The sequence below is a fragment of the Melanerpes formicivorus genome, unplaced genomic scaffold (assembly GCF_026170545.1).
Source record: "Melanerpes formicivorus ecotype bairdi unplaced genomic scaffold, bMelFor1.0.p_v2 SCAF_38, whole genome shotgun sequence".
In the NCBI taxonomy this organism is placed as follows: Eukaryota; Metazoa; Chordata; class Aves; order Piciformes; family Picidae; genus Melanerpes; species Melanerpes formicivorus.
In genome coordinates this window covers 204061-226420 of record NW_027142390.1, presented here as the reverse complement: position 1 = coordinate 226420, position 22360 = coordinate 204061, and the positions used below count along the sequence as shown (strand labels likewise).

The window sequence follows — 22360 nt, the reverse complement described above, 5'->3', positions numbered from 1 at the left end:
GCAAGCCCTTGTCAAAAGTCCCTCCCCATCTCTCTTGTAGATTCCTTCAGGTACTAGAATTTTACTATAAGGTCTCCCTGGAGCCTTTTCTTATCCAGGCTGAACAGCTCCAACAGCTCCAACTCTCTCAGGTTCTCCATCTTCTCACCTGAAGAACCTGAAAGTGTTCAAGTCCATGGGACCCGACGCGATACACCCACGAGTACTGAGAGAACTGGCAGATGAGGTTGCTAAACCCCTCTCTATTATTTTTCAAAAGTCCTGGCAGTCTGGTGAAGTCCCCACAGACTGGAAAAGGGGAAACATTGCCCCCATTTTCAAAAAGGGTAAGAAGGAGGAACCAGGGAACTACAGGCCACTCAGTCTCACCTCTGTGCCTGGAAAGATCATGGAGCAGATCCTCCTGGAGTCACTACTCGCTCAAAAGAATGGTGAAGAGGTGATTGGGAACAGTCAGCATGGCTTTGCCAAGGGCAAATCCTGCCTGACCAACCTGGTGGCCTTCTCTGAGCAGGTGACAAAATGAATAGCTGAGGGGCGAGCAGCTGATGTGGTTTGCCTGGAGCTGAGCAAAGCCTTCGACACTGTCCTGCACCACATCCTGGTCTCCAAACTGGTGACACATGGGTGTGATGGGTGACCACTAGATAGATAAGGAACTGGCTTGATGGCCGCACCCAAAGAGTGGCTGTCCATGGCTCCATGTCCCAGTGGAGGCCAGGGACAAGCAGAGTCCCTCAGGGATCAGTCCTGGGACCAGGCTTGTTAAACATCTTTGTGGGTGCATTGAGTGCACCCTCAGCAGGTTTGCTGATGACACCAAGCTGTGTGGTGCAGCAGACAGCTGGAGGGAAGGGGTCCATCCAGAAGGAGCTGGGTAGGCTGGAGAGGTGGGCACAAGCCAACCTCATGAAGTTCAATAAGACCAAGTGCAGGGTCCTGCAGCTGGGTCGAGGCAATCCCAGGCACAAATACAGACTGGGCAGTAACTGGCTGGAAAGCAGCCCTGAGGAGAGAGCCTTGGGGGTGCTGGGGGAGGAGAAGCTCAACAGGAGCTCTCAGTGTGCACTTGCAGCCCGCAAAGCCAATCAGCTCCTGGGCTGCATCAGGAGAAGTGTGGCCAGCAGGTCGAGGGAGGTGATCCTCCCCCTCTGCTCAGCCCTGGTAAGACCCCAGCTGGAGTACTGTGTCCAGTTCTGGAGCCCCTATTATAAGAGGGATGTGGAGGTGCTGGAAGGTGTCCAGAGAAGGGCCAGGAGGATGAGCAGAGGGCTGGAGCACCTCTCCTATGAGGACAGACTGAAGGAGTTGGGGCTGTTCAGTCTGCAGAAGAGAAGGCTCCCAGGTGACCTCATTGTGGCCTTCCAGGATCTGAAGGGGGCTCCAAGAAGGCTGGGGAAGGACTTCTCAGGATCTCAGGGAGTGATAGGACTAGGGGGAATGGAATGAAGCTGGAGGTGGGGAGATTCAGGCTAGATGTGAGGAGGAGGTTCTTCACCATGAGAGTGGTGAAACCCTGGAATGGGTTGTCCAGGGAGGTGGTTGAGGCCCCGTCCCTGGAGGTGTTTAAGGCCAGGCTGGATGAGGCTCTGTCCAGCCTGATCTAGTGTGGGGTGTCCCTGCCCATGGCAGGGGAGTTGGAACTAAATGATCCCTGTGGTCCCTGCCAATGCTGAATGATACTATGATACTTTGTGGCCCTCCTCTCACCCTCTGCCATCAATTCCATGTCCTTCTTGTGTTGGGGGCCTCAGAATTAGATGCAGTGCTCCAGGTAGGGTCTCACCAGAACAGGACAGGCGAATCACCTTCCTTGTCCTGCTGGTCACACTGCTTTTGATGCAGCCCAGGACACAGTTGCCTTCTGGACTGCCAGCACACATTGCTGGGTCATAGTTTTTCATCAACCAACACCCCAAGTCCTTCTCTTTGTAGCCCTCCCATGTGGCACATTCTTGCTTCTACGCCCTAAAAACTCTTCTTTTGTGCCCAAGTAAATCCAGGAGGAACATGCTGGCCTCTTGGCACTCTTGCCTCCCACCTTCTTCCTTAGAATGCAATGCTCCTGGGCTTGGAGGAGATGTTCCTTGAATATTGACCAACTTTCTTGGGCCAAGCAGATCCCTGAAGAGGATGAAGTCTGATCTCTTGAAATCCAGAGCAGTGAGCTTGCTTCTCATCCCCTTTGATGTCCTAAGGTTCTTAACTCTACCATTTAATGGTTGCTGCAGCAAGGCTGCCCTCACCAGCCCCTCCTTGTTGGTGAGGACATGGTCCAGCACAGCACCTTTTCCTGAGGGTTCCTTTACCACTTGAAGGAGGAAGTTATCCTCAGTGCACTTCAAGAACCTTTTAGATTGCTGATGCCCTGTTGCATTGTCCTTCCAATAGACGTCTGGGTGGTTGAAATCTCCCTTGAGCACCAGGACTTGTGAATGTAAAGCTGCTCCTATCTGTTTATAGAGGGACTCATCCACTTGGTCTTCCTGGTCAGGTGCCACCCAGTGTGATGTCTCCTTCCTTGCCTTTCCTGTAACCCTCACCTATAAGCTCTCTGTCAGCTCTTCATCCGTCCCCAGGTGGAGCTCCATGGTCTCCAACTCACTGATGTAGAGAGCAAAACCCCCCTGCCCTTCTCCCCTGTAGGTCTCTTCTCTCTAGCAACCAGCACCAGAGCAAGGGACACAGTCTCAAGCAGCACCAGGGGAAGTTTAGGCTCGAGGTGAGGAGAAAGCTCTTCACCGAGAGAGTCATTAGTCATTGGAATGTGCTGCCCAGGGAGGTGGCGGAGTCACCGTCCCTGGAGGTGTTGAAGAGGGGGTTTGGATGTGGCACTTGGTGTCATGGTCTAGTGATGAGGTGTGTGGTGACAGGTTGGACTCGATCTTTGAGGTATCTTCCAACCTCTGTGATACTGTCTTTCTTGAAAGGCTTGGATCTGCCTATTCCTAGGCTCCAGTCCTGAGAGCCGTCCCACCATTTCTCAGTGATGCCAATGACATCATAGCCCTGTGGGCATGTGCACCCTCTGTAGTTCTTCTGGGTGACTTCTGTGGTTCAGACTCCAGGGGTGTGTTTGTGGGGCCACTGGTCATATTTTAGCCTCAGTTTCCCATCTGAGGCTAACTGGCTCTGTAGTAATGCTGGCTGCTATGAGCCTGCACAGACTCTGCACCCTGAGTACAGATGTAGTGGTTTTTTGGGTGGGTTTGTTTTGTTTGGTTTGGTTGGCTTGCTTGGTTGGATTTTTGTTTGTTTGAGGTTTTGTTTTGCTTTGTTTTAAATTGTTTTGCTGCTCAATAGCTAAGGTGGCAACTTACCTGGCTTCTGCCACCCTTCAACCATGAGAATAAACTACACTTTCTCACTTCTAGATGGACTCCATTTAAAAGTAGCAGCTGAAAGTATGACATGAAAAGAAGGCAACATGAGAATTTTGCTGGAAGAGAAATGGAGAATTTCAGGTCTTCCAAAGAGACATGGGAAAGAAACTTCCATCAGAGTGTTTTTGATGCCTTAGGAAACACTCAGTCCTCTGTTCCCCGGAGGAACAGATAGAGTGTGGGATCCTGCAAGGGGCATTCATCGCGGAAGGGAAAACCTTTATGTCAACAATGGGTGATGATCCATATATAGAGTGAGTCCTAGGGATGGAAGAGATGTCTGTTCCTGTGAAGCTTAATCTATTACCTGAAAAAGGGCACAACTGCTACCAAGCCATCTGCTGAAGGCTAGGGATGTATGTATGGAGAGGTTGTTTAGTGGAAACTTTAGCTTTTCGGTACTGCTGTCAGTATATGCAGATGCTTCTGACAAGTGTGTAAAGCAGAAATTCAGTCAGCAGTGCTCAGACCTTGACTCTCAGAGGCTGCTGCATCCTCTGAAACTGCAGTCTGGCAAAGTGTACTGTTTTCAGCCTCCTTTGGGGTAAATGCTATTCACTGTTCACTTCTGGAATTAATTTTGAAACTGAAGGCAAGTACAGCCTTTTCCTTTATCCAAGTTAAGAAGCCTGAGAAGGCTTCTGCATTATCTTTTCTGGGCAGCTGGTGAGCCTGACTCTTAGAATAGAATAGAATAGACCAGGTTGGAAGAGACCTTCGAGATCATAGAGTCCAACCTATCATCCAACACTATCTAATGAGCTCAACCATGGCACCAAGCACCCTATCAAGTCTCCTCCTAAACACCTCCATTGATAGCAACTCTTCTCTCACTTTGGGACAGGAAGGCAACACTTATCCTGGTGCCACTCAGGCTGAGGACATCTTTGAAAGACATACCTGAATTCTACACTGAGATCCTTGTGGCAGCAATTCAGGAGTGAATGCTTGGAGGGGAAAAGCCTCTTAGCTTGTGCTGACACCCTCATAAGCATTGTCGTCCAGTATGTGTGGGCTCCTGGGAAGGTCTGTTTAGGGATTTCCACTGGAATCACATTTTAAAACACAACTTCAATCCACCTTGTTTTACAGTCTTGAGATCAATTACTCACACAGAACTAAATCAGCTCTTATAGTCTCTGGTACTGGATTGCCCATGCAGGCTGTTTCCTTGCTTTCCTTTGCTTCTTTCAATTTTGTTGAAAGTCTGTTCCATGGTCTGGGCTCAAATCTAGCACCTTTCCTAGCTGCATGCTTTCCTTCAAGGATGCCCAAGAACACACTGGCCACTGCCTAAGGCAAAACACTCCTGGGGAATCTTTGTTTGTTTTCTCTCGTTCTTCTATTCTTTAGGGCTTAGCACCCAATTAAACAATAAAAATTGAAGAATCAAATTATGTACCTCATATTTGCTATTCACTTTATGTTCACCTCTGGCAAGTACCAAAGCACCAAAACTGAATGGCACTTGCTCTGCATGTCTATAGTTACATCACATTTCTGAGCAACAGCTCTGCACTCTGAAGAGTACACTTGCATAATTTAAACAAATCCAAGCCTTTGTTGCCACCTCCTCTAAGCAGGAACTGCAACCCACTTCTCTTCCCAGATGAGGCAACATCCTGCTGGGAGTTCACAGGAGCCTTGGTGATGGAGCCAGAGTTCAGTGTTGAGACTGCAACAGGAATGCTATTTGAGCTCTGCCAGTGACTCATCATGGTATCATAAGCGATCCCGTCTCGTGAAATGGATAAGATGGTGTTTATCTATTCCAGTCATGTTCTATGGGATCTGTGTTGATAGAGAATTAAAAGGAACTTGTAGTTTATTGTTGTAGGACAAGTAAACAATGGGTAGGACTTCAGTGGAACAGGCTACTGGCAGTACTGCATAGTTTTAGGCTCTGTCTGAGCAGTGCTATGGAGAAGAAAAGACTACCTGAAAGTAGGCTGTAGCCTTCTCTCTAGTAAGTGAAAGGAGGAGAGGAAATGGCCTTAAGGTGCACCAGAGGAGGTTTAGATTGGCTATCAGAAAAAACTTCTTCATTGAAAGGATTCTCAAACACTGGAATAGGCCATCCAGGGATGTGGCTGAATCACCATGCCTGGAAGTGTTTGAAAGATGCAGAGATGTGGTCCTAAGGGATGTGGTTTAGCACTGGATTTGGTAGAGTTAGAGAATGGTTTGACTGGATGATCCTAAAGGTCTTTTTCAACTGAAAAAATGCAATAATTCTATGACTCTAAGATGTGAAGGACAACAGATGTGAACTAATGAGAACAGTACAGAGAGTGAGAGCGGAGAAAGAACTGACACAAACTGGTGTTTGCTGGACATAGTAGTTTCCTTTTTCACTTTTATTCTTCCTGAATAGTTCTTTACACCTTTATTTACCCCGTGACACGGTTCTACAATCCACATGATTTGCAAAGATCTTTTAAAGGGTGAAGTTACCGGTAAAACTTTATAAAACTAATGCAGGGTGATGGCTTTGGGTAATGAAGTGACAAATGGAATCTTTACAGAGGTCCTGCTGGTCCTACTTGGGTTGGACGCGATGATCTTGAAGGTCTCTTCCAACCTGGTTTGGTTTATTCTAAATAAAGGTTTTATTCTAAATATTCTAGCAGATTGCAAGGATGGCGGGTGTTAAAATGCATAAATGTGTGTGTGTGTGCATGCTGGTATGTGAGGGTACACGTATGGATGCCAATTGCCAGCTGCAGTCCTGGACTCTGAGTGACTGCAATACGCACCAGGGCTTTATTATTATTATATTCTACCTCCAAACCATACTGAAAATACTTTGTTGGTAGAAGACAAAGAACATATAGCTGGAAATTTTCTAGGAAAGGATTCAGATTTTCTTTCATCTTCTCTTGAGTATTTTTCAACTTTCTTTCCTTGCTAAATAGTGTGCTATTCAGCAGCAGATATTCACTATACTAATGTTGAGACATTCTTGAAAGTGGTCACAGAATCATCTATGGGCCTGGCCTGATTTCTGTAAGTGTTTGCTGATTACAGCTACCTTTGGTTTTAGTGTGTAGCAAAGCCTCTTCAAGCTAGGTGATGTTTGGGCTGTACTGCATCTTGACCCAGCAAGCAAATATTATCACCTGGGCCCTGTGGCATTTGTGGATGTGACAGCTATTTCTCTGTATTTTTATTGCACTGCTTTGTAGGTCAGTTTGTGGAGGGTCAAGGCTTGCTGAAAATTATCAGATTTCAGAGGCAGAAAGGCCTTAGGTTTTATCTGTTGTTTCTTGCTCTGTTTTACTTATGATTGTCCTGATAAAACAAAATTACACTTCTCTTGCAATGATCCAGAAAGGGTATTGTAGATTTAGCATCAAAGATCTTGCTATCAGGAGAGATATGGGCGTCCACCTGGTGATGCTGTGCAATGAAGCTACTGCTTTTTCCATCCGAGAGCTAATGGCTTTAATTTCAAGCAATCCAGCTATCCTTGTGGATAGTGATTTTATCTTGGATGTAATGTAATCAGATGCTTGGCTATAGCAAATCTTGTCACCACAACTAAACTTATCCTTCAGTTAGCAGCTGCAAATGAAATTTCACAGCTGCATGCTCAAGATCTGTGAAGCTTTGCTGTCTTCCTCTAAAGCATGGGCATAATTTTGGCATAGTCCACATTGCCACCAGGAGGCAAAATTTTAATTTCCCAGAAGCAATATGAGCAACTGGTGGCTGTATTATTGTTTGTTACAGAAGTTTTATTGATGCTAAGAGTAAGTGTTTCTAGCGAAGAGCAAAATGTAATCACACTCTTACTGGGGTGACTCAATAGGATTGTATTGGTAAACAAAGCAGTCAATTTATCAGTTCATTTGCATATAGAACAGAAAGTTAGTTATGTCACTGCCTTTAAATACAGGACAGGAGCTACCAAACAGGATCAGGGAGATGCATTTAAGACAATTTTTTCCCACAGGAGCATGGAAAGATCTTTGCCTGCTTTGTTTTTCTCTTCTGTTCAAGTGATGGTGACCTGGTTTAGATGCTAGAGCTTGGAGATTGGAAAGGACAGAAAGACAGGGAATCTTCTCAGTGTTACCACCAGCTTGCCACCTGGCCTTGGGGAAATTGGTAGAATAGGTTGGACTCGATGATCTCAAAGGTCTCTTCCAACCTGGTCTGGTCTATTCTATTCTGTTCTATTCTATTCTAATTGACTGGGTTGAAAAAGTTAACCTCTACAAAAAGGGAAATACAAAACTGAAATATTGCTGCAAATCAGTGCATTTGGGAATGCCATTGCGCACTTTCTGGGTGTTGTGATCTCATCCCTGTCACCTTGTCAATGCAGCAGGCTCATGTTGCGGTGCAACTCTCATGTGCAGCTGCAATCTGCTCTTGACTAATGAGAGGCAGAGCTTCACAAGAGGGGTCATGGAAGATGAAATCTCTGGTTGATGCCTAGAGGAGATAGGGGACATCTACTTTTGCAATATGTTGTTTTTCACCCAAAAGTCTTCCAGACTTTCCTGTAATGAAAAGTTTCCCATAAAGAACCACATTTTCTGTCAAACCCTGCTGTAGCAGAAAAACCTTCACCAGTTCTATTTAATAACCTTCTTAGGCTTCATTTTCCCTGTAAAGAGGGTGACTGCTCTGATGATTGCCCCAAAGAGCAAAGTAATTTGTCCAGACAGGCTCCTCTTTCCTCCATTACTTGCTTTATTTGAAAAGCATTCTAACTATTAGTACAGTCCCAGCCTCTGTCACTACACTCGATTATTCACAGCAACGGAGAGAGCCACTGGCAGACTACATGGGCATGAGTGCAGTTTAAGCATTCTAATTTGTTGCAGCCGATTATGCAGACTGGCAGAAGCTTATGGGGAACACAGGATCTATCACTGCATGAAACATAAACTGAGTAACAGTTCTTTAGTCCCAGTAGAACTGAAGGGAGGTTGTTCATTGCATGAAAACACATCAGGTAATGCCATTTTCTGTACTTTCTGGGGTGGTGATGTATTCATTGCAGTACTGTTGCAGCATTAGTACAGTTAAACCAAAGAATGAGACCACAGGTGCTTATACAGAACTAGGAAACATCTTGAACCTAAGGCTCTTAGCATCATACCTTGTAGGGATAGTTTTCTGTATATTGTATCTTCCCTCACGTTGTGCTTTAACCCCAGCCAGTAACTAAGCACCGTGTCACTGCTTGGTCACTCCTACCCTCCCAGGGGAGGAGAATTGGAGAAAAAAAAAAAAAGGTAGAACTTGTGGATTGAGATAAAAACAGCTTAGTAAGTCAACTAAAATATGACAACAGAAACAATGATGGAATGAAAAGGAATGTAATAAAAAGAGAAGAAAACCCATGACAATCCAAGTGATGCACAGTGCAGTTGCTCATCACCTGCTGACTGGTGCTCAAGCAGAAATCTGTCCTGTGCCGGCCAGTGCCAGTTTCTATGCTGAGCATGAGGCTCTACAGCCCTCTGGCTGGTTAAGGACAGTTGTCCTGGCCATGCTTTCTCCCAGCTTCTTGTGCTCCTGCTCGCTCATGGAACACAGGAAATGGAAAAATCCTTAACTTAGGCTAAGTGCTACTTAGCAACAACATAAACCATAGTAAAACATCAGAGTGTTATCAGAACTGTTCTCACACTAAATCCAAAGCACAGCACTGTACTAGCTACTAGGAAGAAAATTAACTCTGTCCCAGATGAAACCAGGACACCTCAACAAGGGTAGTGAATTTACAGATTACTGGAAGAGATCTGACAAAGACAAATAATTTAATGCATCAAAAGCTTTTGGCCACATTCAGCCATTCCTGAACACTCAATACTGGCTTGAATCATAGAATAGTTTGGGTTGGAAAGTACTTCCAAAGGTCATTTAATCCAACCCTCCTGCAGTGAGCAGGGACATCCTCTACTAGATCAGGTTGTCCAGAGCCTTATCAAGGCTAATCTCACTGTTCTTTGGCTTTCAGAAATTTTACTACTTCTTTTCAACTTTTCATAGTTCATTATCTGCCTCAAATGGTCCTATTAGACAACTTTTGGCCACCACACTGTGCTGCTTACAGTGGTGGAAACAGGAGATAAAATGTCTGCTGGGCTTTCACATATCTGACTCACTGCCTGCCCCTGACAATGTGGTTGGTGTTTTTTATTTCTGGTGTATCCCACACTAGGTTCTGTCAGATGGGAAGACAGTGAGTGCTGCTCTGGTCTTGCTTATATCAAGATAGCTTTCCATATTTACAACATTACTATAATGATTCTGGTCTCATCCATTTTGGGGCTGACCTGTGTCACCCATCTTTGCTTTGGCCACCTCAGCTACAATTGAAATGTATCAGTTTTGATACATCTTTGTCAAAGGTTGTGTAGGGCATCTCCAATCTTTCACCATCACAAAACTTGGATTCATCACATCTTCAGCAAAAGTTGGATTTGCCTCTGTTCTAATCTCATTCACCCCCCTTATTTGTTTACCAAATCTGCTGGTTCCCCATGCCCATCACTCCACAAGGAGAAAAGCTTTGTTTGGAGCTAGCCATAGTATCCCAAATCCTGTGTTAGAAGTTTAGAAGTTGACCCATCCTAAGGGAAGGTTATTTTAAGAAGTCTGTCCTGTAGGACCTTAAAAAAAAAAAAAAGACTCTAACAGTCTGTCCAGACAGACACTAGTCATTCCTCAACGTTAAATTCTTCAAAATACGAGAACTGGCACATTTGAACTTCCTAGGCCATCTATTTTGTAATGTTTCCAGTTATTGAGTGCCTTGGAAGTAGCAGAAAAACAACTCATGGCATAACAATCCTGGTGTAAATCATCTCCCAGAAAAAGTATCCCTTTGTCTCTGCTGCCTCTTCTCAGGAAAATATCTGCTGAAATCAAACCCAAAGACTGTTTGAAGTAGGGAATAAAGCCCAGAGCATTGTGCACACAGAAATGTCTGATGTTGAGAGAAATATGCACATATGAGCCAAGCACTGCACTTTCTTAATGCAGCTCCTCTTTCTGGGGGAAGTTACAAATACCATACTTTTACAGAAACCTAAGTGCCCCTTCAGGCAAACAACTTATCTCCAGTCTCAGGAAAGCCACAAGTTTCAGGACACAGTGATGTCTTCACATTCACTTCAAAAGCAGCCAGCCTGAGGTGCAAAAGAAAAGGAGGCAGCACTTCTGCTGTTGCATGAGTGACCACCGAATGGGGCTCACTTCCACCTACCAGAAAAATGAGTAACTGTTAAGTCACCAGGGGAGCAAGCACTCCCAGGGAGGTGGTGGAGTTGCCGTCCCTGGAGGTGTTCAAGAGGGGATTGGACGTGGCACTTGGTGCCATGGTCTAGTCATGAGGTCTGTGTTGATAGGTTGGACTCGATGGTCTTTGGGGTCTCTTCCAACCTTAGCTATACTGTGATACTGTGAAGAGTGCACATGCTATCACAAAAGGATTAATATGTGCTTCAAGACTGGGTTTTTTTCATTGCTCCTGTGTCATCCCTAGATACCAGCCCTGATTAACCCTGTAGGTGCTTGCTACCTTGCTGCCATCCTGCAGCCACCTGAACCATGAGCAACAGCAAATAAAGTTGTATGTTAATACATTCAACAGCCTGCTTCAGTGCATCTGACTCTTGGGGATTGAGGGAATGCCCTCCCTTGTAAGTCACTCTACAAAATGTCAGCAAAACTCAACCATATTTTTACACTAATCTGAAATGTGGAGAAGCAGACTGGTATTTGCCTGTCAGACAGGCCTAGAGAAGCAAAAACTCTCTGTGGTGGATTGAGACCAGCAGCTAGTATTTAATAGCTCAGCAACTCTTGAGTTGTGGTCTTGAGCTCAGATCAACCTTGGAAGCAGTTTTCCTTGCAGATCCCTCAGATCAACAAAGGAAAGACCTCACTGCGGTAAAGAACTTCTGTTCTTCACCAACACCAAAGATATTAAGGGATTTGGTCTCCCGGTAGTGTATGCTTCAAGATGATTTCCAATGGTATGTCTGAATCTGTAAGGTGTGGTTGCAAACCTCAACCCAGAGTATGGTCCAGCCAATCAGTTTTCCTGAGTAAACAGAATTGTCTTGGCTCCCCTTCAAATATCCTGCAAGTCTTGGAGGTCCATAACCGGTACTCACTAGATAAGGTATGCTGGCAACATGGGCATGCCCATACTATTCTTATAGCTTGTTCTTGCTTCTACCTAAGAGTATCACTTAAGGTGATTTAAGGATCTCCCAAGAGCCTGAAATACTTCAGGAGGAAAAAAACAAACAAACCAAACAACTGCATTTTACCAGACCTAATTTTTACATGTGTTTGATTTCCTCTGGTTTTCCACTTACACTGTTTGTTAACTGAGGAAGCCGGTCATGACTTCATCAATGCAGCTATTTGCCTTATCCTGGCCATGTCCATCTCCACCCACCCCTAATTACTCTCACTTAGTCCAGAACCTGTTGCAAAGAGATCTCAGCATGACATGGCCCCCATTTCCTGCTTTACCTAACTTTGAAACTATCCATCAGGAAGTGACCCATCTTTCAGTCAAGGTGAGCCTTGCCGATATGCTTCAGCAGGTCCTTCTTGCTGCATCATATCCACTGAGAACACAGCCTCTGCAGACCAGCTTCCCCTGAGAACACAGCCTCTGCAGACCAGCTTCCCCTCAAGCATATATCTGTTGGCAGTCAGGAAGAAGAGGTGGTGGGGGGGGGAAAACCACAGTAACCTTTCTTTGCTATAGGGAAAAACAACGACAACAATGAAAGGCCTGGACTAAACATCTTCCCTTTCCTGATTTGCTCAGGGCTGGTAGATCTGCTTTCTCTCAGTACCTGGTACGCTGGTGGCTACACATTCTTATTCCACAGCATGTTAGTACCCTTGCTGCTAGCTGGAGATCAGGAACGGGGTGGTCTTAGAAAGGTGCATGCATGTACCTCTTCATACATGCAGATTCCTCTTCTCACCATTTTGTGCCCCTGTGTTCACTAGTAATCTCATCCTGCAAACCCTGGTGCACTTCTGACACCATCTTGTCAACGGGTCAGGTCATGGCCCCCACTGGCATGCACACCCCAGGCAGCAAGAGTGTTTACTGAAGCTGATCAAAATCCCATCCCCTGGCATCATCCCCCAAGCACAAATACCGGATGAGTGGAGAGTGGATTTAGAGCAGCTCCACACGAGCCATTGAAGTGCATCCTCATCCTCCCCATTCTTTAGATTAAGGTGTCAGGGGCCAGAGAGGGCTGGCTGCTCCCTGTGGGAATGGAGCAAGGAGCTGTGGGGACAATGAAGTATAGGATAGTGGGGATGCTATCACTGAAGTTGGTAGGGGGAGTGAAATACCACACCCATGTTTTTTATAGTCCTCAGGGAAGAGGACCAAAATCGAACATTCAGAATGAATGAGCAATGTGTCTGTGCACAGCTGACATTTTCAGATCAGAGAGAACACTTTGTGTCGATGCAGTTAATCTGTTTCCCTTGTTTGGCTTCCTCTGCATTTACACCACTGCACGCCCTTGGGCCTCAAGTCAGGCTATGCAGAGGAGACTCTGACCATCCTGCTTAAAGCTGGCTGCACATTTACAAGGTTTACAGCTTGGCCAAAGACTCTTTTCATAGAATCAGTCAGGGTTGGAAGGGGCCACAAAGATCATCTAGATGCAACCCCCCCTGCCATGGGCAGGGACACCTCACACTAGATCAGGCTGGCCAGAGCCTCATCCAGCCTGGTCTTAAACACCTCGGGGGATGGGGCCTCAACCACCTCCCTGGACAACCCATTCCAGGGCTTCACCACTCTCATGGTGAAGAAGAGCTGAAACCACCAAAGGTTTAATTTATTAGAGGTTTTCTTTGGCATCTGAAGGAGTTTTGTGGAGCTCTCTGAAAGGGTCTGGGGCATTGTTAGGGGGATCTGTGGTGACCTCACGGCTGCCACCCCCATGCTGCCTGCTAAGAGTAACAGGACTCTTCCTGGAACCACTGGACAGAAGGAAGGTTTGTCTCTCACTGTTTGCGGTGCCCCGACAAGGACTTGCACTGACACAGGGTCAGAGAGCTGAGAGCACCAAAGGGTTTAATTGGTGAGAGCAACAGACTTGGTTGCTGCCACCCGCTGCTAAGTGGCCACCAAATGGGGTTTGGAGGCAGGTAAAGGTTTCTTTTGGCATGTGAAGGAGTTTTGTGGGCATCTAGAAGGGGTGTGGAGCCTCCTGAAAGGGTCTGGGATAGTGTCAGGGGGTTCTGGGCTGGTCCACCAGCGGGTCTGGGGACATTGGAAGCATCTGGGGGTACCTAAAGTGGAGCTGGGTGTTTCAGATGGGGGGTTTGGGTGCATCCAAAGGGGTTTTGTGGGCGTCTCAACTGGGGAATCTGTGGGGGTCCTGAAGGAGTTGGGGGGTTCTCAGTGAGGTTTTGGGGTCTCTATGGAGTCCCTGTTGTGTCTTGGGTCTGCTGTGGGATTGGTAGTAACTGGGTGCTCCGGTTTTGGTGGCTCCAGGGCAGCAGGTACCCACAGGGCTGTGCCTTGCTTTATGTTCCCCAGCTGTGGGCCAAGCAGGAGCCCCAGGGGAAGGGAATTTCAGCATGTGGCGGGTGATAGTGGAGGCGACTTCCTGACAAAATGGCTTTGGGGGTTTGGTTGGGTCTTGTTTTTATGGTTGTCTCACTCTTGCTTTCTTTCCTTTTTTTTTCTTCAGGGAGCTTAACTGCTTTGCCTGAGGACCAGTTGCAGATTTGTATTCGGCCTCAGCCACAAGCCCTGACACGGAGCGAGGTGCTTTGGTGTCAGATTGTGGAGCTGTTGGAAACCAAATTCCTCACCATGAGTGGCTCAGAGACAAATTTCCTTTGGTAGCTGGGGGCAAGAATGTCACTGTGGTAAGGTGCTGCAAGGTGCCAGCCTTGGGGACTCTAAACACCTTCTCCCTTTGGTTCATCATGCTAAGTTGGCAGGGCAGGAAGACATCAGCGCCCAGCCTCCAGCCACGCCCGCTGGAACATGCTTTCCAATTAGTACGCTACCTCTTAGGTTTCCAACCTGGGTATTCAAAGAACGCCGAGGAAAGTGGGGGCAGGTGCTTTTGCCAGGCAGCCTCCAATGAGCAGGCCCGGGGCAACGAGGAGGTGGCAGCAGCCAGCACATGCAGGCATTTCCTGGGGCTCAGTGAATGTTTAGAGCTCAGGGGCTCAGCCTGTGCTTCCGCTTCCTTTTGTTCAGCACAGGAGTTCGGTTTGGCTGTCCGGAGCCTTGCTCTGCACCTGAATGCCGTACCGAGCGTGAGGGAAAGCTGAAGCAACACCCACGTAGGCACCAAGGGAAAAAGCGGAGGTTGTCTTAGGAGCCGGTTTGAGACAAAATTCACCCAACTCCTTCTGCGGTGGTGTACGGGAAAGAGTCGGTAGGGGAAGCCGCAGGACAGCCTGCAGCAAAGCTCAGGACTTGTTCCCTCGCCTCTGCCTTCTGCACGTCTCCTCGTCGGCCGCCTGTGAGCGAGACGCTTCACCAGCTGGCTTGTTTGAATTCAGTAAAGTTATGGCATGGAAGTTATCTGGTAGGAGTCGTTGCTAAACAGATGCAGTTGAAGCTTTGTATCTTCCGTTCTCTCTACTAGTTATTCTAATCTTGCCCTGTTGGTTTAGCCCATCAGTTTTCATGTTCTCTTCATCTATTAGTAGCAGAAGAAAGGGCCCCTTGATTCCAGTATTTCTTGCTGTAGTTCAGAGGTAGAGTTGGCTTTCCCTCTGACCTTTTATACTTTTACTTTGTGTTAAGTGGAACCCAAAACTGAGTAGGATACTTTGTGTAAAGCTTGAGCAGCCCTTAACTTTCGAATTATTATACTGCATGCACTACTGCTTTGCAACATTCACAGGACTGTGGTGGTGTCAGACGGTTCACTTGCATTTAGCTCCTCAGGGGCCAGGCCTTCCTTTGGGCTGATAGTCTTGGCCAAAGCTGCAATGTTCAGCCCTTGCAGTGAGAGGCAGGAGGTGCTGGCTGGGCAGTTTGCTTTATTTTGTGCCTTTTTGGGGGTGAATCAAAGGGAGTGGGGGGATTGTGGGTGGGCTGGTTCTGCCACGTGGGGCAGGGGGCTGCTGCAGCAGAGGAGCAGGTGAGCGAGGGCTGGGGGCCCCCCCCTAAAGTGCTGAAAATTCTCCGAGGGCACCACAATATCTTTAAAAGTGTAAGTACTGGGGTGAGGCGAGGCGGAGCCAAACCTCTGGTTTGCAGCTGGAGAGGGAGGGCTTGGAGTGACTGGTGCGTAAGAAAGCTTTGGAAACGACCCCTGTCTGCCCTCTCTGCTTCCAAAAGGCTTTTAGCATTGGAAAATAAAACCCACGTGGGGGCCCGGCTGCTGCCCACGCCCAGGGAGGTGCTCAGTGCTGCCACCCGGTGTGTAATGGCCGGCAGTGCAGCCGTGCCGCGGCTTGTGCCGCCCCGGGGGAGCTCAATGCTGCCACCCTGTGTGTAATGGCCGGCAGTGCAGCCGTGCCGCGGCGTGTGCCGCCCCGGGGGAGCTAATTTCTGCAGCCTAACTGCGCTGAATGCTCGAAAATTCTTAGAGGAAGAGCGGAGGGCGGAGAGCTTGACTCGAGCGTCGCTATGGATCCAGCGCCTGCGCCCTAGCCCGGCTCTGCTGGCGCCAGAGGGGCAGCGTCCCGGTGGTCGCTATGGATACAGCGCCTGCGCCCTAGCCCGGCTCTGCTCGCGCTAGGCAGCAGCGTCCCGGTGGTCGCTATGGGTACAGCGCCTGCGCTCTAGCCCGGCTCTGCTGGCGCCAGGGGGGCAGCGTCCCGGTGGTCGCTATGGATCCGGCGCCTGCGCCCTAGCCCGGCTCTGCTCGCGCCAGAGGGGCAGCGTCCCGGTGGTGGCTATGGATACGGCGCCTGCGCCGCAGCGGGTCCCGTCCCGGTGTCGCTGCCGGCCCGGGACTCCCAGGTGTGTTCCTTCCGGCGTCTGAAGGTGGTCTGGGGCCATCGGCAGGGCTTTTGGGGGTGACGGAGGAGGTCTGGGGGCACCTAAAAGGGTCTGGGTAAAGTTCTCGTGGGGCCATCTGAAAGGATCAAGGGTCGTGGGGAGGCAGCTGGGCACCTCCGACGGACCCTTTGGGAGGTCTCTGCAGGCTCCCGTGGGAGCTGGGGGTGTCTCGGGGTGGGTTTGGGTTTGGGTTTGTGCTGCAAACAGCGTTGATAATGACTTAGAGAAAGACACACAAGAGACTCAGTAAGTCTCTTGTATCGTGCTTCTATTCTGGCGCCTGACACAGGTAGGATCATTTCAAAAGAGCTGTGTGTCTTCAGAGATTTTGGGCAAACTTTTATACAAAAAGTTATCTGTCTATAATGACAGAGGTCCAGATGCTGCCTATCTATACAAAGCTTATCTATCTAAAAGAGCAGAAGCACACATATCATGCGGGTGTCCTTTATCTTATACAAAAGAGCATCTTGTCCAAGACTAACAGAAGTGAATCACTGACAAATCCTGTTATTCCTTCTCTATCCAAAGGCTGTCTGCCAACCCCTCTCCCCCTCCCTGCGTTCCAGCATTTCAGCTAACAAGCGGAAAATTCTTATCAACTCTGTGGTTCTGTTAATGAGACTTTTCTGTTCATCAATTGCCCCCTTTCTCACAGCCAACAGTATATTCCTATACTATATTTTCTTAAGGCAAACTTTGGACCCAGGCTTTCTGAGCTATCTTTCCCATGCTGACAATTGTGGAAGTTACTCTCAGATGTAGTCACCCAGTCTGATGGCCCCCAAGTCCAATTCATTGAGGCTTCCCCAAATAAAGGGGTCCTCATTTGGCCTCGAGGAAGTTCAGTGCATATCCAACAGTTAGAGAGATTAGTTTGCAAAGCCAATTCTTGCCTAACGTGTAAGTACCTATTGCCTTCCCATCCCTCAATTTCCTTGCTGTGCTGCAAAGACTTTGAGAGGAATTTCTAGGTATTAACTACAGCCAGGGCAATCCTTCAAGTGCCCTAGGAATGCAGTGTCCGGAGAAGGGCAACAAAGCTGGGGAGGGGTTTGGAGCACAGGCCTGTGAGGAGAGGCTGAGGGAGCTGGGGTTGCTTAGCCTGGAGAAGAGGAGGCTCAGGGGAGACCTTCTTGCTTTCTACGACTCCCTGAAGGGAGGTTGTAGCCAGGTGGGGGTTGGTCTCTTCTTCCAGGCAAGCAGCACCAGAACAAGAGGACACAGTCTCAAGCTGTGCCAGGGGAGGTTTAGGCTAGAGGTTAGGAAGAGGTTCTGCACAGAGAGAGTGATTGCCCATTGGAATGGGCTGCCCAGGGAGGTGGTGGAGTCACCATCTTTGGAGGTGTTCAGGAGGAGACTGGATAGGGTGCTTGGTTGCATGGTTTAGTTGATTAGGTGGTGTTGGATGATAGCTTGGACACGATGATCTTGAAGGTCTCTTCCAACCTGGTCCGGTCCATTCCATTCCAATCAACTAAACCACGGCACTGAGTGCCTCATCCAGTCTCTTTCTAAACACTTCCAGTGATGGTGACTCCACCACCTCCCTGGGCAGCACATTCCAAAGGCCAATCTCTCTTTCAGCCTGCTCTATTCTATTCTATGAAGACCTTCTTCCTAACATCCAGGTTTAATTGGTGAGAGCAACAGACTTGGTTGCTGCCACCCGCTGCTAAGGGGTCTGAGTGGCCCCCAAATGGGGTTTGGAGGCAGGTAGAGGTTTCTTTTGGCATGTGAAGGGGTTTTGTGGGCATCTAGAAGGGGTGTGGAGCCCCCTGAAAGGGTCTGGGATAGTGTCAGGGGGTTCTGGGCTGGTCCACCAGCGGGTCTGGGGGCATTAGAAGCGTCTGGGGGTACCTAAAACGGAGCTGGGCGTATCAGATGGGGGGTTTGGGTGCCTCCAAAGGGGTTTTGTGGGCATCTAAGTTGGGGAATCTGGGGGGGTCCTGAAGGAGTTGGGGGGTTCTCGTCAAGCTATGAGCAGACACACAGAGAGATGTTAACGGACTTTCTTTGATCATTCCAGGTCTGGTGTGCTGGGACTGGCAGGATCTTCCTGAGCTGTCCACGTACAGTTTCTGTCGACACTCTTCAGCTCGTACATCCGGTTTGCTGACAGAGGGTGTGGGGTTTGTGGGGCCCGGCAGCGAGACTTTTCCAAAGAGGAGCTCTTCAGGGCAGCTCCAAGGTTAGGTTTGGATTCTCCTGGAGTCGCACACAGAACGAGTCTCACGATTCCAGTGGTCTAATTTCATAGCTGCATTTTCTTCTCTCTGCCTAGGTGACAGGACGACCTCACTAATGAAGAGAGATAGCCTGAGCTCTGCAGGAACCTTGAACCCAAGCAGCCAGTGCCTTCTGTGAGTACAAGCTGTCCTTGTTCAACGTGGAGGTAGTTGAGAGCTGAAGCCAGACCACACCATAATTCCCTCAGCTTCCTCTTCTGCAGATTAAACAGTCCCAGTTCCTTCAGCCACTCCTCCTAAGGCTTGTTATCCAGACCCCTCACCAGCTTTGTGGCCCTTCTCTGGACTCACTCTCTCACAAGGGGTGTCCTGGGGAACACCACTTGTGCCCGGCCGGCCACCGGCTGGGTTTAACTCTGTTCCCCACCGCTCTTGGGGCCCAGCCATCCATCCTGTTCTGCTGTCCAGCAGTCCCTTTGAAAAAAAATCCATCTGAAAAAAGAAGTAGCAGAGAAGGAAAGCTGAAGCTGCAAAGATTGCAGTCCCCTCAGTTCTGGTTGTAGCCAGGTGGGGGTTGGTCTCTTCTCCCAGGCAAGCAGCACCAGAACAAGAGGACACAGTCTCAAGCTGTGCCAGGGGAGGTTTAGGCTGAATGTTAGGAAGAGGTTTACAGCTTGGCCAAAGACTCTTCTGATCCCTGTCTTCTGGTCATGACCAGCAGCGTGCACAGGTGGCCAAGGAGGCCACTGGCAACCTGGCCAATATCAGGAACAGTGTGGCCAGCAGGAGCAGGGAGGTCATTCTGCCCCTGCACTTGGCACTGGTTAGGGCACACCTTGAGTCCCGTGTCCAGTTCTGGGCCCCTCCGTTTAAGCAAGACGTTGAGTTGCTGGAAGGTGTCCGGAGAAGGGCAACAAAGCTGGGGAGGGGTTTGGAGCACAGGCCTGTGAGGAGAGGCTGAGGGAGCTGGGGTTGCTTAGCCTGGAGAAGAGGAGGCTCAGGGGAGACCTTCTTGCTTTCTACGACTCCCTGAAGGGAGGTTGTAGCCAGGTGGGGGTTGGTCTCTTCTTCCAGGCAAGCAGCACCAGAACAAGAGGACACAGTCTGAGGCTGTGCCAGGGGAGGTTTAGGCTAGAGGTTAGGAAGAGGTTCTGCACAGAGAGAGTGATTGCCCATTGGAATGGGCTGCCCAGGGAGGTGGTGGAGTCACCATCTTTGGAGGTGTTCAGGAGGAGACTGGATAGGGTGCTTGGTTGCATGGTTTAGTTGATTAGGTGGTGTTGGATGATAGGTTGGACACGATGATCTTGAAGGTCTCTTCCAACCTGGTCCGGTCCATTCCATTCCAATCAACTAAACCATGGCACTGAGTGCCTCATCCAGTCTCTTTCTAAACACTTCCAGTGATGGCGACTCCACCACCTCCCTGGGCAGCACATTCCAAAGGCCAATCTCTCTTTCAACCTGCTCTATTCTATTCTATGAAGACCTTCTTCCTAACATCCAGGTTTAATTGGTGAGAGCAACAGACTTGGTTGCTGCCATCCGCTGCTAAGGGGTCTGAGTGGCCCCCAAATGGGGTTTGGAGGCAGGTAAAGGTTTCTTTTGGCATGTGAAGGGGTTTTGTGGGCATCTAGAAGGGGTGTGGAGCCCCCTGAAAGGGTCTGGGATAGTGTCAGGGGGTTCTGGGCTGGTCCACCAGCGGGTCTGGGGGCATTAGAAGCGTCTGGGGGTACCTAAAACGGAGCTGGGCGTATCAGATGGGGGCTTCGGGTGCATCCAAAGGGGTTTTGTGGGCATCTAAGTTGGGGAATCTGGGGGGGTCCTGAAGGAGTTGGGGGGTTCTCCTCAAGCTATGAGCAGACACACAGACAGTTGTTAAGGGACTTTCTTTGATCATTCCAGGTCTGGTGTGCTGGGACTGGCAGGATCTTCCTGAGCTGTCCACGTACAGTTTCTGTCGACACTCTTCAGCTCGTACATCCGGTTTGCTGACAGAGGGTGTGGGGTTTGTGGGGCCCGGCAGCGAGACTTTTCCAAAGAGGAGCTCTTCAGGGCAGCTCCAAGGTTAGGTTTGGATTCTCCTGGAGTCTCACACAGAACGAGTCTCACGATTCCAGTGGTCTAATTTCATAGCTGCATTTTCTTCTCTCTGCCTAGGTGACAGGACGACCTCACTAATGAAGAGAGATAGCCTGAGCTCTGCAGGAACCTTGAACCCAAGCAGCCAGTGCCTTCTGTGAGTACAAGCTGTCCTTGTTCAACGTGGAGGTAGTTGAGAGCTGAAGCCAGACCACACCATAATTCCCTCAGCTTCCTCTTCTGCAGATTAAACAGTCCCAGTTCCCTCAGCCACTCCTCATAAGACTTGTTATCCAGACCCCTCACCAGCTTTGTGGCCCTTCTCTGGACTCACTCTCTCACAAGGGGTGTCCTGGGGAACACCACTTGTGCCCGGCCGGCCACCGGCTGGGTTTAACTCTGTTCCCCACCGCTCTTGGGGCCTGGCCATCCATCCTGTTCTGCTGTCCAGCAGTCCCTTTGAAAAAAAATCCATCTGAAAAAAGAAGTAGCAGAGAAGGAAAGCTGAAGCTGCAAAGACTGCAGTCCCCTCAGTTCTGGTTGTAGCCAGGTGGGGGTTGGTCTCTTCTCCCAGGCAAGCAGCACCAGAGCAAGAGGACACAGTCTCAAGCTGTGCCAGGGGAGGTTTAGGCTGGATGTTAGGAAGAAGGTCTTCATAGAATAGAATAGAGCAGGTTGAAAGAGAGATTGGCCTTTGGAATGTGCTGCTCAGTGAGGTGGTGCCCAGGGAGTCACCATCACTGGAAGTGTTTAGAAAGAGACTGGATGAGGCACTCAGTGCCATGGTTTAGTTGATTAGATGGTGTTGGAATGGAATGGTATGGAATGGAACGGAATAAAAAAGAATAGACCAGACCGAGTTGGAAGAGACCTTCAAGATCATCGTGTCCAACCTATCATCCAACACCACCTAATCAACTAAACCATGCAACCAAGCACCCTATCCAGTCTCCTCCTGAACACCTCCAAAGATGGTGACTCCACCACCTCCCTGGGCAGCCCATTCCAATGGGCCATCACTCTCTCTGTGCAGAACCTCTTCCTAACCTCTAGCCTAAACCTCCCCTGGTGCAGCCTGAGACTGTGTCCTCTTGCTGGGCCCGGTGATGATCAAAGTTCTTTTCCAACCTGCTTACTCCTGTTTGGGTTTATTCTCCTGTATGAATTGTCAGTTCAAAGCACTCGAGAGAAATGGTGTGATGGCTGTGCTGCAAAGCATCAGACTGGGGACCGAAAGACAACCTCCTGTGGATCGATGTACCGGGATATTCCAGGAACCTCTGTGCTGCCATAGACCTGGGCTTAAACTCATTCCAGATGCCGCGGTGTGTTCCACATGACAATCGCACTCGGCACGTGAAGAGTGGCCAAGAGACTTCCCTTGTTTCCTTTGTGGAAGGCTTTTGTGTGTCCCCCGGCCCCGGGGGCCGTGTTCCTCTCGGGCAGGCTGAGGACGAGGCTGCCCTCGGCAGCAGGCGTGCCGCAAGCGGAGCGGCGAAGCTGTGTTCCTGGCAGTTCTCTCTCCGCCTGGATCAGGACAAAGGTACCGGCTGACAAGGACTTGCACTGACACAGGGTCAGAGAGCTGAGAGCACCAAAGGGTTTAATTGGTGAGAGCAACAGACTTGGTTGCTGCCACCCGCTGCTAAGGGGTCTGAGTGGGCCCCAAATGGGGTTTGGAGGCAGGTAAAGGTTTCTTTTGGCGTGTG

General features: G+C 49.0%; 1 protein-coding gene across 2 annotated transcripts in view; it reads left to right on the top strand.

The window, feature by feature from the left end:
- Window positions 1-22360, top strand: part of LOC137450812 (uncharacterized) — a 216360-nt gene that overhangs the window by 128249 nt on the left and 65751 nt on the right. The window contains exons 3-6 of one of the 2 annotated variants that reach the window (XM_068157708.1): window positions 14099-14279; window positions 18665-18743; window positions 20475-20636; window positions 20730-20808. In XM_068157708.1, the coding sequence (XP_068013809.1) occupies window positions 14099-14107 (9 nt within the window). In that variant the 3' untranslated portion in view covers window positions 14108-14279; window positions 18665-18743; window positions 20475-20636; window positions 20730-20808. The remainder of the gene's footprint in view (window positions 1-14098; window positions 14280-18664; window positions 18744-20474; window positions 20637-20729; window positions 20809-22360) is intronic. The other variant, XM_068157707.1, reaches the window with a different exon arrangement.